At 45.6% G+C, this 15378-nt stretch overlaps 1 protein-coding gene across 5 annotated transcripts in view; it reads right to left on the reverse strand.

Moving 5' to 3' along the window:
- The window catches only part of smpd4 (sphingomyelin phosphodiesterase 4), a 38266-nt gene extending 24815 nt beyond the window's left edge, over positions 1-13451 (reverse strand). For 4 of the 5 annotated variants that reach the window (XM_033043443.1, XM_033043446.1, XM_033043445.1 and 1 more), the window contains exons 1-6: positions 13343-13451; positions 9521-9607; positions 7012-7154; positions 4632-4707; positions 2448-2556; positions 943-995 (exon numbers count right to left, since the gene is read on the reverse strand). In XM_033043443.1, coding sequence (XP_032899334.1) covers positions 943-995; positions 2448-2556; positions 4632-4707; positions 7012-7154; positions 9521-9607; positions 13343-13381 — 507 coding nt within the window. In that variant the 5' untranslated portion in view covers positions 13382-13451. The remainder of the gene's footprint in view (positions 1-942; positions 996-2447; positions 2557-4631; positions 4708-7011; positions 7155-9520; positions 9608-13342) is intronic. The other variant, XM_033043444.1, reaches the window with a different exon arrangement.
- Between the last annotated feature and the right edge of the window lie 1927 nt (positions 13452-15378).

The following is a 15378-nucleotide window of genomic DNA, read 5'->3' on the forward strand; positions in this document are numbered from 1 at the left end:
GCTTATAAAGTGGAACTCCGATAAAGCAAAACATCTCAAGGCACCATGCAACAGTTCTGTCCAAGACTGGTGTTATGGTGTCTCTTCATGGAGATTAAGAGGCCGAACAGTTATGGAGCAACTTCCTGAGCCTAGGGCCTTTAGCAGCTGAACCCATGGCAGATCGAGGAAGATCAGGGTTGCACAACGATCATAATGTATTAGGAATACTTTAAAAATAAGGTTGGGAATGTGGTCATGGAGGGATTTAAAAATGAGGGTGAGAATTTTAAGTTCCAGGTCACTCAGAAGTAATTCAGTCAGCATGAGGTACTGGGTTAAAATTTTCATTGGCATTTTTTGGATGAGCTCAGGTTTGTGTGGAAGGGAAGAAACTAGGCAGAACAAATTTGGAATATTCAAGTATTTTTGATTGATTACGCAAATACAGCTATTTAAGGGCAATTTACAGAAGCCAATTATCCTACAAACCCGCACATCTTTGAGATGTGGGAGGAAACCAGAGCACCCGGAGAAAACCCATGCAGACACAGGGGGAACGTGCAAGCTCCACACAGAGGCCAAAATATGAACCATGGTCTCTGGTGCAGTGAGGTAACAGCTCGACCAGCTGCAATGAGCATTAAAGATGGCATGGATGCAGGTTTTAGCAACTGTAGAGCAGAGTGAGGATGAATCAAACAACAGAGCACTGGAAACTGGGTGCAAAACAGCAAATGCCTACTTAGAATTTAAGGTCCATTTTCTTTAGTACACTTCTATTAATAATGTTGAATTGGAATTGAGATACCTTATCTTAACAAGACAAGTCATAGACCACATGTGGCCAACATTTATCTTTGACACCTCTGAGAAAGGACATGCCATCGGCTGGGGAAGGCTGAAGCACCCAGACCACAATATATTTATCTGTACCATCACACAGCAGCAGTAGCTACTTACCCGTGGTGCTGTAAGGTGCATCGCCAAATTGAAGAAATAGTATTCAAAGGGATCTTTTAGCGGGTTAAAGATAAAATAGATGTTTACTTTGCAAACAAAAGCCCTTTATCACAGCTTCCCCATCGCCAGTTAATGTCTCAGCTGTTAGAGCTATTGACAACACAATCAGCACATCAAAACAGCCCATGTACTTCACGCAGTATCTGTGCAGAGGCGTCATGCTTCTATTACTAAATTTGATGGTGCCAGCAAGCCAGCAGAATTGTATTTACCAAGTGGAATTTTTTTTCCACAAATGTAATTTGATGCTCCATTTGTGTTAGGAGGCAACATGCCAGGCCATTCTGATTACATTTTACATGTAGACATTTGAAGTTCCAAGAAAAGCAGTTGTGAAATCAAACACCCATGTGGCCAATTCTAATAGTGTTTCACCCCAGTTGCTCTGGCGATCCAGCCTTCCTACTGGAGGGTGAAATAGAAACCAGGTTCATACACACGTCAGAGGTGACAGCAAGTCGACAGCATGTTGGAAAGCATGAGTGGGATCTTTAGTTTCACATGTAGGGGCATGAAATAAACCAAAGAATGTTAACTAGTCTATTTCAGCATCACACTGCAGCGCTGGGCATTACACTTAAGGATGCCAAGGTGCATCAAGGATGTATTGTATAAGTATCAAGGATACCGAAGGAGATGAACAGACAGGGTACAGAATTGGAAAAGTTAAGGAGACGCCTTTTGAGAATCAACTCAAGAGTGAGACAAATATTACGGGTGATATTCTCCAAATCAAACAGCATCTACGGAGGAAGGTTGCTGACATTTAATGCGTGGTATGTCGGACTGAGGTGGGGGGACGGGGGGACATGAAGCAAGCCCAACATGCTGCCTGCATTCTTTCTCTGGAAGAGCAGTTTAACCTGTGTGATTTATTGCCCCAGTCAGTCAGCTTTCACATTTATTGTTACTGGTGCCAACTGACAGTTTCCAGATTTCATACATTTCTATGGCCAGCTCTGAGTTAGCAGCTCTCGTGCTTTGGCTCCAGTATCATAACCACTAGAAAACAGAATCTACAGCTTGAGCGCGAACGTTCCTAGCTCAGAACTCTACTGGCCTGAAATCTCCATCCGTGTTCACTTATACCGTAATTTTAAGTACTATCAACGCCCACACAGTCAGCTAACATTAATCACATTTTAAAACTCTATCAATAAGGTTTGTACCAGTTATTCTCCTTTGCCAGCTCTGGATTGCAGTGGGAAGATACAGCACGTTAAAGCTGGAGACTTTACAGCTGGAATATCAGTGAATATTCAAATAAATGGATTTCATCCCAATAAAAAGACAAGCATTTATGATTTTTTTTTTTGTCACGAATAGCAAAAGCAGAAAGTGGATCGTTAATAAAAGTGCCTGGAGCCAACTATTTGCACTGAGAATAAATCCCAGGGCACTCATTGCTGAAGGCACTACTCAAATGTCCAAGCTTGAGAGGATACTGAGTGAGAGGCTGAGGCTGGTCACCCCAGAGAGGGGAAACTGGAGCTTGTTGTGATAGAGTGGGAAATCTGGCAGGACACCTTCCTGGAGCGATGCCTTCACAGGACCCTGAGAATTCAAAAACAGACTTGGATTAGAAAAGATTAGATCCTCAGTGAAGCATCTGGCTTCACATAAACTTGCAACAAGAAAATTAATCGCACATAGCTATCTTAAGCAGATACGCATGGCAGGGTTCATTGCTGCAAAAGTGACACAAAGTCAACATTAGTCACGAGATATCTGGAAATTATGATAGTCTGAAATATGACAGCTTTAGTGAAGTATTTGCACTTTCAGATGCCAAAACTTGTCAAGGCCACTGAGGGGCCACGCACGGCAAGAGGCTTCAAGGCAGCTTCCTAGTGCTTTTCACGCCAGTTGGCTGCAGTGGTTTGTGCTCATGCACTGTCGATGTGCCAGATGAAATTATTCCGTATCTTTGCCTATTTTGTTCCTAATAGTGAATGTCATTTTGGATAGATCGAGGAGCTCAAAATTATGAGAATTCCACGTCGGAATGACATTTTGTAAAGTCCGTTTCAGGAGCTGGGTAAAGTGCTGGCAGAGTGTAGAAAGTGTGGCGAATAATTTTTAAAAGAGTACGTGTGGGAATTCTGAAATATTTACACCATCCTCACGCACACCTTTTGTTATCCACTAGCCACATCCACTCATATCAAGATGACTACCATCTATCATTCAATCCCTCCTACCTTCCCTCACCATGTTCTCTGCAACTTATAAAATGTTCATCTCCTCTAACTTATCCTTGCCCTAATGATTGGTCATCAACCTGAACCATTAACCTTGCTTTTCTCTTCACAGATGCCGCCCCACTGTTTGGCAAACCTAAGCCAGCCAACTATAGGCTAGATATACATTATTGAATCATGAACACTATTCGCATCAAAAAATGTGACTACGGGTTAGTGGATGAGAAAAATCCCGTAGTTATTACTTATTTGGACTTGTGGAAGGTTTTTAATTGCCTCCATCATCGCAGAACTCTGAAGGTGGGAGTAGTATAGATGGGGCATCTTGGTCAGCATGGGCAAGCTGGGCTGAAGGGCCTGTTTCTTTGCTGTGTGACTGGACTGAGAATGGGTAGAAGGTTGTGGTTAACGGACACAGTTCAACTGCACATTGTTTATCACTTGCTCTCAAGTTAGACCGTGACATCCAGTCTACATGCTGCGATACGTACCGAGCTGGTCCATTAGACTGATCTGGGCTTGAAGGCTCCTTTCTCACAGATGAGAGTGCAGCAACGTTGCTTCAACCTACGGAATAGGCCACTGAGGTAGCCCGTCTGACAAGTGCTCTCGGGCTCACTGCTCTTCACAATGGTTTTTAAAAACCTTGGAGATTGATGTGGGAGAACTGTAAAAGTTTAAAAGGCGACTCTACAATTTAGCTTCCTAGGGTGTCGCTTGGGATAACGGATGACTTGCTCCTACTTCAGTTCTGTGTTTTCGAGGCATTAATGAGGCTAAAGGGATTTTAGCCAAAGTTGCCACAGCGGGCCTGGATTTGCTGGACAAGGCAGAGAAGAGGGTCGGTTATAACGGGGGAGGGCTCCATCATTTATGCAGGGCTTCTTCCAATGCATGGACTCAAAGTTCTCAATCAATATCATCCCACATGAAGAGGGGCCTGCCCATGTCCCTTCACTTGTGCCTACCTGGTAATTGGTGTAGGCTGAATATTAGTAGAGCTTGGAAGCTGTCTCACCCTATCCTCCTTTTTTGAAGATTAATTTCTGAGCTGTGAGCTTCGCTGCAAAGAAGACCTGTCCTGAACTCCTGCCATCCCTGTGCTGATGGAGCTACAATAACACATGGGAGTGAGGTGATGAAATATCATGCAAGATGTATTCAAGTAGACTTTCAAACAACTGCCTGCAACTAGGAATCGCTGCACAGATTTTCCTTATCCTTGCGGCAGCAATGATCAGCTGGCTTAGCATCAATCTGGAAACTATTGGTCCTCAGAATTAAATCACCAACTGCAACGACTCATTCTCTAAACAAAATACTTCCTCGGTAGGTTACAAGATATACGTTTAAAATGTACAGCATACCATTTAACCTTGGTCATGGAATAACTCACCACAATCATTCAATGTTGTTTGCCATACTTACAGGAAGATACGAGATGGGGAATTCGTACTTGTAATCTTCAGCCTGCAGTTTATAAACCAACTTCATCATTGGGCCACTGTCAAACACAGGAAAAATACACTTTTGTTTCATGTCAAAAGACAGTTAGCAGAGAATAAAGCACAAAAGCAGTCAGATTTATGTAATGGCTTTCACAACCTCAGGATTCCTGGAGAGCTAAAACATTAAAAAATGACAGCAGATGCTGGAAATCTGAAACAAAAACAGAAAATCCTGGAAACAGGTTAAGCCATAACTATGGCAAGAGAAGCAGAGCTAATATTTTGGGTCTCATTGACCCATTGCCAATCTGACCAAAAGACCCATTGCCATTCTGAGGAAAAGTCTTCAACATGAAAGGTCAGCTCTGTGTCTTTTTCCCCACAGGTGCAGTCTAACCTAGTCAGAGAGCTACACAGCATGGAAACAAGCCCTTCAGCCCAACTCATCCATGCTAACCATGACGCCTAACCGCTCGAATCCCACTTGCCTTCCTCTGATCTATATCCCTCCAAACCATCCGATCCATGCATCTGTTGCCCTACAGGTTCCCATTGAATCTTTCCCCTCACCTTAAACCAATACCCTCTAGTTCTTGATCCCACTACCTTGGGAAAATCATTCCTATTCACCCTATCAATTCCCTTCATTATTTTATATACCTCTCTAAGAATACCCCTCAACCTCTTCCACTCCTAGCCTGCTCAACCCCTCCCTGTAGCTCAAGCCCATGAATCTTGGCAACACCCTCATTAATCTTCTCTGCAGATTGTGTAGGTAAATACAAATACAATGTTTAAAAAGCATTTGGACAGATACTTGGATAGGAAAGGTTGAATAAGATGCAGGCCACACGCAGACAGATATGATTTCCGTAGATGGGCTTTGTGGGCTGTAAGGGCCAGTTCTGTGCTGTAGGATCCTGCTCTTATATTCTATGCCACTGTCAAAGAAGCATCCACCATTGCTATCAACCCAGAAAACCAATTTTAGTTTCATGAATACGCGCAGACCTCCCCATAATTAAGGTGCAAACCTAATGTGCAGCATCAGCTTCCTACCCCGCAAAGTAAACAAGACTCCTTATAACTCAAACCTTCCATTCCCAGTAATATTCTGGCGATTATTGTTGGTACTTTCCAGTTTAATGACATCCTTCCTATAGCACGGCAACCAGCACTGTACATAGTACTCCAAAGGTTATCTTACGGATGTCTTGTACAGCTATAACATGACATCCCAATTTCTGCAATCGATACCCTGACCTATGAATGATTTCTTCACTACTCTTTCTGGTCTCCAATATTCCCCAGAGGCCTACCATTTACTGTGCAAATCCTACCCTGATATGTCCTAGCAAACTGCAACACCTCACATTAATCTGAATTAAACTCTGTCTGCCATTCACCAGCCCACTGGGCCAATTGAACAGGATCCTGTCGAACTATACCACCAATTTTATTGTGAGGAACATAAAGCTGTCATTTTGTTATGAACATTTCTTTCAACGAGAGAAGACATTAAAAGTCCTTAACTGGCCATAAAACACTTGTGAGAGTGTGATGAGTTTGGGAATAAATTGTAAATATAAATAAATTCCTTTCATAATTTTTTTATTAACATGTTAGGCCGAAGAAAATGTTACCCATTCCTTCTCTTCAAAGATGCTGCCTGTCCCGCTGAGTTACTTCAGCTTTTGGTGTCTATCTTCGGTTTAAACCAGCATCCTCAGTTCCACCCTACACATTTCATCTCAGTTTAGTAGAAATACAGTGCGGAAACAAGTCCTTCGGTCCACCGAGTCCGCACCGACCAGCGATCCCTGCACACTAACCTACACACACTAGGGACTATTTACAATGTTACCAAGCCAATTAACCTACAAACCTGTATATCTTTGGAGTCTTATTGCAAAGTACTTCACCATTGTAAGAAGGACCTTGGTACATGGGCTCTCAACCAAAGCCTCATCAGAAACACCCGTGAGAAATAAAGTCAGGGTCTCCCCACCTTGCCTAAAATCCACTGGATGCATCACAGGATGAAGACAATGGTAAAGGGAACAAGAACGCCAGGCACAGGATCTTTGATCATACCCCTGAACCCAAGGGAGATTAACTCTATCACATTTTATTATTTTACACAGGACCCTTACATCCATTAAATATAAAGACCAAAATTGTGCAGTTTCCTTATCATTATGATATACTGCTCATTTAATCGTCTGGTCACATTCAGCAAAATGCCATAGTAGGCTGTGTGTAAAGTGTCAGGCGAACCTTGCTACTTTAGATTCCCAGGACCAAGTCGCCAGCACTTTTGTACTCCACCCTCCCCGTTCTGATAGAAATCACCACCGCACCTGGGATCCAAGAACTCCACCACAGCTGTATAATCAGTTGGATTGTTTCGGCCCTGCAAATATCGCAAGTTCCAACCCACAGCAGGCCCATCATGAGTCCCGAAGACCGTCTCCATTAGCCATGGGAAAACAAAATGAAGCTCCTGGAAAAGATGTGAAACAAAAGGCAGGCTCACAGCACACCGCAACAGCTATACACAACAATACAGTTTAAATTAAAACAGCCTGGATAGAGAGCTTGTGGAGAGGAGGCTTCCACTAGTGGGAGAGTCCAGAATAAAAGGATGTACCTTTAGAAAGAAGATGAGGAATATAGTATGACTACATGTGGCTGGGACATGGTCGTACAGCTACACCTCCATCCCCCACCAGGATGGCCTCGGAGCCCTCCGGTTCTTCCTCGACCAGAGGAGCAACCTATACCCAGCCACTGACACTCTCCTCCGCTTAGCGGAGTTGGTCCTCACCCTCAACAACTTTACATTTGACTCCTCCCATTTCCTCCAAACACAAGGCGTAGCTATGGGCACACGCATGGGCCCCAGCTACGCCTGCCTCGTTGTCGGGTACGTTGAACAATCCTTGTTCGAGACGTACCAGGGCCCCATCCCCGACCTCTACCTCCGTTACATTGACGACTGCTTTGGTGCCACCTCCTGCACCCACACACAACTGACTGACTTCATCCACTTCACCACCAACTTCCATCCGGCACTCCAATACACCTGGACGATTTCCGACACTTCCCTACCATTCCTTGACCTCACCATCTCCATCGCAGGGGACAGACTCCTGACCGACATACATTACAAACCCACTGACTCACATGGCTATCTGGACTACACGTCTTCCCACCCTGCCCCCTGTAAAGACTCCATCCCCTACTCCCAATTCCTCCGCCTACGCCGCATCTGTTCCCAGGATGAGACATTTCATACCAGGGCTTCGGAAATGTCCTCGTTCTTCAGGGAACGGGGATTCCCCTCCGCCACCATAGATGAGGCTCACACCAGGGTCTCATCCATACCCTGCAACACTGCTCTCTCTCCCCATCCCCGCACACGCAACAAGGGCAGAGTCCCTCTGGTCCTCACCTATCACCCCACCAGCCGGCAAATACAACACATAATCCTCCGCCATTTCCGCCACCTCCAACGTGACCCCACCACTCGCACATCTTCCCATCTCCCCCCATGTCTGCCTTCCGCAAAGACCGCTCCCTCCGCAACTCCCTCGTCAATTCTTCCCTTCCCTCCCGCACCCCCCCCTCCCCGGGCACTTTCCGTTGCAACCGCAAGAAATGCAACACCTGTCCCTTCACCTCCCCCCTCGACTCCATTCAAGGTCCCAAGCAGTCGTTCCAGGTGCGACAAAGGTTCACCTGTATCTCCTCCAACCTCATCTACTGCATCCGCTGCTCTAGATGTCAGCTGATTTACATCGGTGAGACCAAGCGTAGGTTGGGCGATCGTTTCGCCGAACACCTCCGCTCAGTCCGCAATAACCTACCTGACCTCCCGGTGGCTCAGCACTTCAACTCCCCCTCCCATTCCCAATCCGACCTCTCTGTCCTGGGTCTCCTCCATTGCCAGAGTGAGCAACAGCGGAAATTGGAGGAACAGCACCTCATATTCCGTCTGGGGACCTTGCGTCCTTATGGCATTAACATTGAATTCTCCCAATTTGGCTAGCCCTTGCTGTCTCCTCCCCTTCCTTAACCCTCTAGCTGTCTCCTCCCACCCTCCCATCCGCCCGCCCTCGGGCTCCTCCTCCTCCTCCCCTTTTCCTTCTTTCTTTCCACCCCCCATCAGTCTGAAGAAGGGTTTCGGCCCGAAACGTCGCCTATTTCCTTCGCTCCATAGATGCTGCTGCACCCGCTGAGTTTCCCCAGCAATTTTGTGTACCTGTGGCTGGGACATGTTGGCTGGTGTGTGCAAGTTTGGTTGAAGGGCCTGTCTCCACACGGTAGCACTCTATGACTCAATGAGGAGGAATTTCTTTAGCCGGGGTGAATCTGTGGAATTAATTGCCACAGATGGCTGTGAAAGCTAAGTCTTTGGGTATTCTTAAAGTGTAGATTGACAGGTTCTTGGATTAGCAAAGGTGTCACACGTTACAGGGAGAATGCAGGAGAATGGAGTTGAGAGGGAAAGATAGATCAGCCATGATTAAATGGTGGAGTAGACTCGATTGACCTAATTCTGCTGCCATGACTTATGAATATTAATTTAAAATGTTCCCTAGATGGCCTGTACACCCATCCAATTGTGTATCAGGTCATGCTGTTAATTCTCAAGGCACTAAAAGGATTCAAAGGCAATAAAAACACGGAACAAGGATCAGGCCAACTCCATCCCTATGGTTGAGCTGGCCTCGCACTAGGATCACAGGAAGGATGACTAATTGGACCCAGTGAAAGGTATGACTATTGAAAACTACTACTAAAGGAAAGGGAAAAAGCAAGGATTAGCAGGCCAAAAGGGACTAAACAAACACAACCATTTAGTACCTTGGCAGAGTAGTCTTCTATCACCTTGGATAAGTCCAAGCATCTCTGAATTAGAGTCTTGCTCACAATATCTGCTTTAAGAAGTGCCTGTAAAAGAGAATATTTTTATTCCTTCAATTTATTCCTACATTAGCTGAGGGGAGATCTGATAGAAATATACACAATTAGGAGAGGCATCGAAAGAGTAGACAGTCAGAACCTTTTTCTCAGGGTGGAAATTTCAAATAGTAAAAGGCATAGCTTTAAGGTCAAAGGAATAAAAAAAAATAAAGGAAATGTGCTGTGCAATTTATTTTTTAAACAGAGAATTGTGGGTGCCTGGAATGCACTTCCAAGGGTGGTGGTGGAAGAAGATACCATAGAAGCATTTATGAGGATTTTAGGTAGGCATGTGAAATATGCAGGGAATGAAGAAATAAACATTTAATGTAGGCATAAGGAATTAGTTTAAGTAGGTATGTATACAGAGCAGTGGGCTTGTTTCTGTGCTATACTTTTCTAATATTCTAAACTCTACCAAAAAATTGAGGGAAGTGTAGAGAGGTAAAAGAAAGGTTTGGATTATGCACATCCTAATCCTTTAAAATCTGTTAAAGCCAGAGAAAATTGTAATGGGGCTCATAATTGAGATCAATGGCAACTCCATTAGAAAGCGTGTCCCAAGGATTATCTCAGGAAAACTTACTAAAAACACCAAGTCTTAGTATAGGGGCCATTTCCAAATCTTAATCAAAGTGAAAGGTTTTAAGTAGTGTCTTCAGGGAGAAATGTTAGGTAGTGAGATTTAAAGAAAGAATTCCAGATCTGTAAGTTCATGGTAGCCAAGGCATTGCGCAAATTGTGTCAAGGACACTCTAGATCCAGAATTAGAGGCGCAAATGATATCTCAGAGGGTTTTAAAGATTGAATAAATTATAGGAAGGGGCAAGGACACGAAGAGATGTGAAGCAAGGACTTTTTTCAAAAAAAAAGATTTGTCGAATTGGGAACCAATCTCAAGATCAACGTGCACAAGGCGGATAGGTCACAAGTTAGGACTCACAGCAATAATTACACGAGAAGAGACCACTCTTTCCACAGAATTAATTGCATCTTTCGTTATTTATCGAACTGGTTTCCTTTGGGTTCTTTTGTATTTCCCTGTCCACGGGAAATAATTTTCACTTTATTGACAATGAGAACTGCTCAATTTTTGAGGATTAATTTTAAATCTCCTCGATTTCGGCTCTAAAACCAATACTTCCAGTATTTGTCAGAGTCCAGGTACAATTGTGATAAATTCCTCTGCATACTTGCAAACCACTTGCTATTCTACTTATTTGGCTACAATACAAGCTAAATAGCCAATGATTTATAACGGTTTAACTTTTAACTTTAGTGTTACATCTGACCACGAATGGTTCCATTTCAGCAGGATTGGTAAATCACAGACTTGTGTGTAGGAACAGGCACAGCACCTTAGCTGACACAACAACGTGGGGAAGGACAGTCTACACAGAAGGGACAATTTTCAGAGAAATCTTTAACCGAGGTCTGCCTGCTCCCTCAGGTCAACATGAGATTGAGAAAAGCACTATTTATAGTGGAAGAAAGTTAGCACATCACATGGACAACATCATAAAAATAAACTCGATGCACATCATCAGATTTTTGCCTGTACAGATTCTGCCCATGTTAGTTATATTGATATATAATATGTGTGTGTGCGTGTGTGTTAGGGAGTCAGGCAGCAGGTAAGCATTAGCAACCAAGTTACAGGTGAGGATACGCATGTTTCAGAACCATGTACACGTGGAAAAAAACATCCAGCCCTGGTAATTAAATCCTGGTTCTGGGGCATGAGTCCCTGTCTGAGACAAGAATTTCAATAGTAGAGAGGTGATTTGTGTGGGATGTCAGTCTGTGATGTACAGATACAACGTATAACTTGAGAGCAGGAGACAGCTACACCAGCCTCAACCTCGTTGAAAATCACCGCCAGTCCCCCACCTATCCCAATGACCTTTCATCTCTTTCTCATCCAGAATCTATCCAGTCCCACTTTAAAATGCTCCAAAATATGTGGGCGTTACAAAGATTCACACCCTCTGAGGGAACAAAAAAAAACAAACAAGTTTTAGATTCTCCATGACAGGAGATCCCTCTCCATATCCACTCTGACCAGAGTCCTCAACTTTTCCTGGCGCACTGAAACATCACAAGCTCAGCTGTGCTAACCATCACCCACGTCCTGGGACTGGTCCTCCAAGCCTTCCTTCACCCGGGGAGAGCCTGCCGCCCCCCCCCCTCCCTCCCATCCATTGTCAACCCGAGTCACAAAACCTAGCACAACACAGGAACAGGCCCTTCGGCCACAATGTCTGTGTCAAGTAAAACTAACATCCTCTGGCAATTTGTGAACTGCATCCCTCCATTCTCTCTTAAATACCACTATCATAGCTGCCTCCACTGCAACTTATTTCAACTTTGCACCACTCACCTTAAAGCTATAGCCTCTAGTATTCAATATTTCCTCGTGGGAAAAAGATGCATAGTCTATCAAAGCCTCTCATAATTGTTTATACTTCTACCACTTCTCAACCTCCGACACTCCAGAGAAAACAATCTAAGTTTGTCCAAGCATACCATCTGCCTTCTTTACCATTCTATCTACTTGTATTGTCATTTTCAGTAAGCTATGGTCCTCATGATCCATCTGTATATCAATGCTGTTAAGGATCTTCCCATTAACTTTATACGTTCCTCACATTTGACCTCACAAAGTGCATCACCTCAGACTTGCCTGGATTAAACTCCATCTATGGCTTCTCTGCCCATTTCTGCAATTGATCGGCATTCCACTATCGTTTGACAGCCTACCTGATTGTCTGCAACTCCACCAACTTTGATATTGTCTGCAGACTTACCAACCACCTCATCTATATTTATTTCCAAGTTGTTTACATATATCACAAACAAGAGATCCCAGCTCAGATCCCTGCAAAACATCACTGGTCACAGACCTCCAGCCAGAATAACATCATTCCACCACTACCATGTCTTTATGAATAAAGTTCTGAATCCAAATGACCAACTCCCTGTAAAATAAAATAGATTATTTTACCACTGGGGACTTCATCAAATGCTTTACTAAAATCCACGTGGACAACATCCACTGTACTACCTTCATCAATCTTTATCACCTCCTCTATTTCTCAGTCAAGTTTGTAAAACATGACCTGCCAAACAAAGCTATGCTGACCGCCCCTAATTAGTCCATTCTCTTCCAAATGTAACAAGATCCGATCCCAAAGAATCCTCTCAAAGGCTGAGTCTTCGTCATCCCGTGAGACCCAACGTTTAAGAAACAGTTAGACAGGTACATGGATAAGGCATGTTTGGAGGGACATGGACCAAACCACAGGCAGGTGGGACTAGTGTAGCTGGGACATGTTGGCAAGTTGGGCCGAAGGGCCTGTTTCCACACTGTATCGCTATGACGAGACCAGGATGTTTTCCCCCATACCGAGTGTGCGGGAAACCACCCACCACACTGACATCTTTCCCTACACAAGCAAGCCAACACTGCTGCACCTCCATGTTTGCAGTGTGCGGGGGATGGAGGTCGGAGGGTAGTGGCAGGGATGGTCGGAGGCTGCAAGGTCCGGGGATTAAGGGCGTGGGTCTGGGATTAAGTGCGTGGATCCGGGAGATAAGTGCGGGCTCCGGGGGGGTTAAGGGCTGGGGTCCGGGGGGGTTAAGGGCTGGGGTCCGGGGGATAAGTGCGGGCTCCGGGGGGTTAAGGGCTGGGGTCCGGGGGTCGAGGCTGGGCTCCACACTCACCAACAGGTAACTGGGCTGCTGCAGAGGCAGAGCCGACATGGTTCCCACCGCGCTCCCGCTTCAATCTCCCGCGTCATCAGCCCGCGCCGGCGACGAGTCAGCGGGAGAGGTCGGATTGGAGGAGGCGGAATGAGAGCCCGGCTCTGAATGGACAGGATGGGGCAGGGCAAATGAAATGGAGATGCTGATTGGAGATTGGAGAAGAGGCGGGACTACATTTTGAGGGCGGAGCTGCATGTTGAGGCGGGGCTACGCGATGGGGCGGGGCTACTCGTTGAGGGCGGGGCTACATGTTGAGGGCGGGGCTACGTGATGGGGCGGGGCTACCTGTTGAGGGCGGGGCTACGTGTTGAGGGCGGGGCTGTGTGTTGAGAGCGGGCTATGTGTTGAGGGCGGGGCTATGTGTTGAGGGCGGGGCTATGTGTTGAGGGCGGGACAACAGGCTGAGGGCGGGGCTATGTGTTGAGGGCGGGGCTATGTGTTGAGGGCGGGGTTATGTGTTGAGGGCGGGGCTATGTGTTGAGGGCGGGACTGTGTGTTGAGGGCGGGGCTATGTGTTGAGGGCGGGACTGTGTGTTGAGGGTGGGGCTATGTGTTGAGGGTGGGGCTATGTGTTGAGGGCCGGACAACAGGCTGAGGGTGGGGCTATGTGTTGAGGGCGGGGGTGTGATTAATTCATTAAAATTCATTAAAAAATAGTTGCAGGAGTAGGCCATTTGGCCCTTCGAGCCAGCACTTCCATTCAATATGATGGTACCCTGTTCCTGCTTTCCCCCCCATATCCCTTGATTCCTTTACCCTTAAGAGCTAAATACACCTCAGTGGATTGTCAGCTTGTCGTGGTGGAGAAGCTTGTGTGGACCTGAGATCCTCAGAGCTATGCTGTCTGGACCTATGCTCCTGGTAGGGCCACCCATGGCGGTAAGGTCGAGGGGGACGTCTCTGACAAAGAGCAATCCAACCAAGTCTTCAACGGTGGAACAGGCAGAGGACAATGGCTGACCTTATTGGAGTGTCACAATGGCTGGGAAGGCGGATGAAAGCTGCAATAGAAAAGGGTCTCCGGTTGTCTTGGACTCCATGCCACTGGATCCTGACCCAGATCTGTCAAGGACCGTGTGGTGGCTGGCTGTGCACCAGTCTCCCCAGTTAAACAAAGTCATGCACAGGCGTCCTCCATATAGGGAATAGCACCTTGGAGCCACCCATGGTCAGCCATGACCGAAGGGGGCCTAAGACATAAGAGCTAAATTTAAATCTCTCTCTCAGAGGGAAGGGAGAGATTATGAAAAGGTACATAGAAAAAACGAATGCAAGGTATGCAAAAAGAACAAATCAAAACTAGCAACGATGATCAAGGAGATGTGGAGCCCACAATGGCGCATTGTTGGCTATGGAGAAGGTGATAACGCGTTATACAAACTGAAACTCAGCAGGACGACTGTGTTTAAGAAGGAACTGCAGATGCTGGAAAATCGAAGGTACACAAAAATGCTGGAGAAACTCAGCGGGTGCAGCAGCATCTATGGAGCGAAGGAAATAGGCAACGTTTCGGGCAAAACTACGACGACTAGGATGGGGAAGGATAGGTACAAAAGGCTGGAATAACTCAGTGAGTCAGGCAGCATCTCTGGAGAAAAGAATAGGTGGCGTTTTGGGTCGAGACCCTTATGGAGAGAGGGGGATGCAAGGGTTACTTGAAATTAGAGAAATCTATATTCACACCACTGGGGTGTAAGCTGCCAAAGCAAAATAAGAGGTGCTGTTCCTCCAATTTGCATTTGGCAAATGGAGGAACAAGTAGAGGTTCCTCTGCTTGGCCTCACTGCCTCTAGCCCATCATTGCAGTAAAGGCCTCTGATAGGTTTTTTGACGCTGAACAATGAGACCAGAACCTTGGGTGTTGAATTAATCAAGAGTTTATTTGTCATATGTATCAGATAGAAACCAGAACAATTAAATTCTTACAGCTGCAGCTTCACAGACACATTAACCGCAACGTCACAACAATAAATATGCAATAAATTATCGGTTAC

Source organism: Amblyraja radiata, chromosome 25 (genome assembly GCF_010909765.2).
Source record: "Amblyraja radiata isolate CabotCenter1 chromosome 25, sAmbRad1.1.pri, whole genome shotgun sequence".
In the NCBI taxonomy this organism is placed as follows: domain Eukaryota; kingdom Metazoa; phylum Chordata; class Chondrichthyes; order Rajiformes; family Rajidae; genus Amblyraja; species Amblyraja radiata.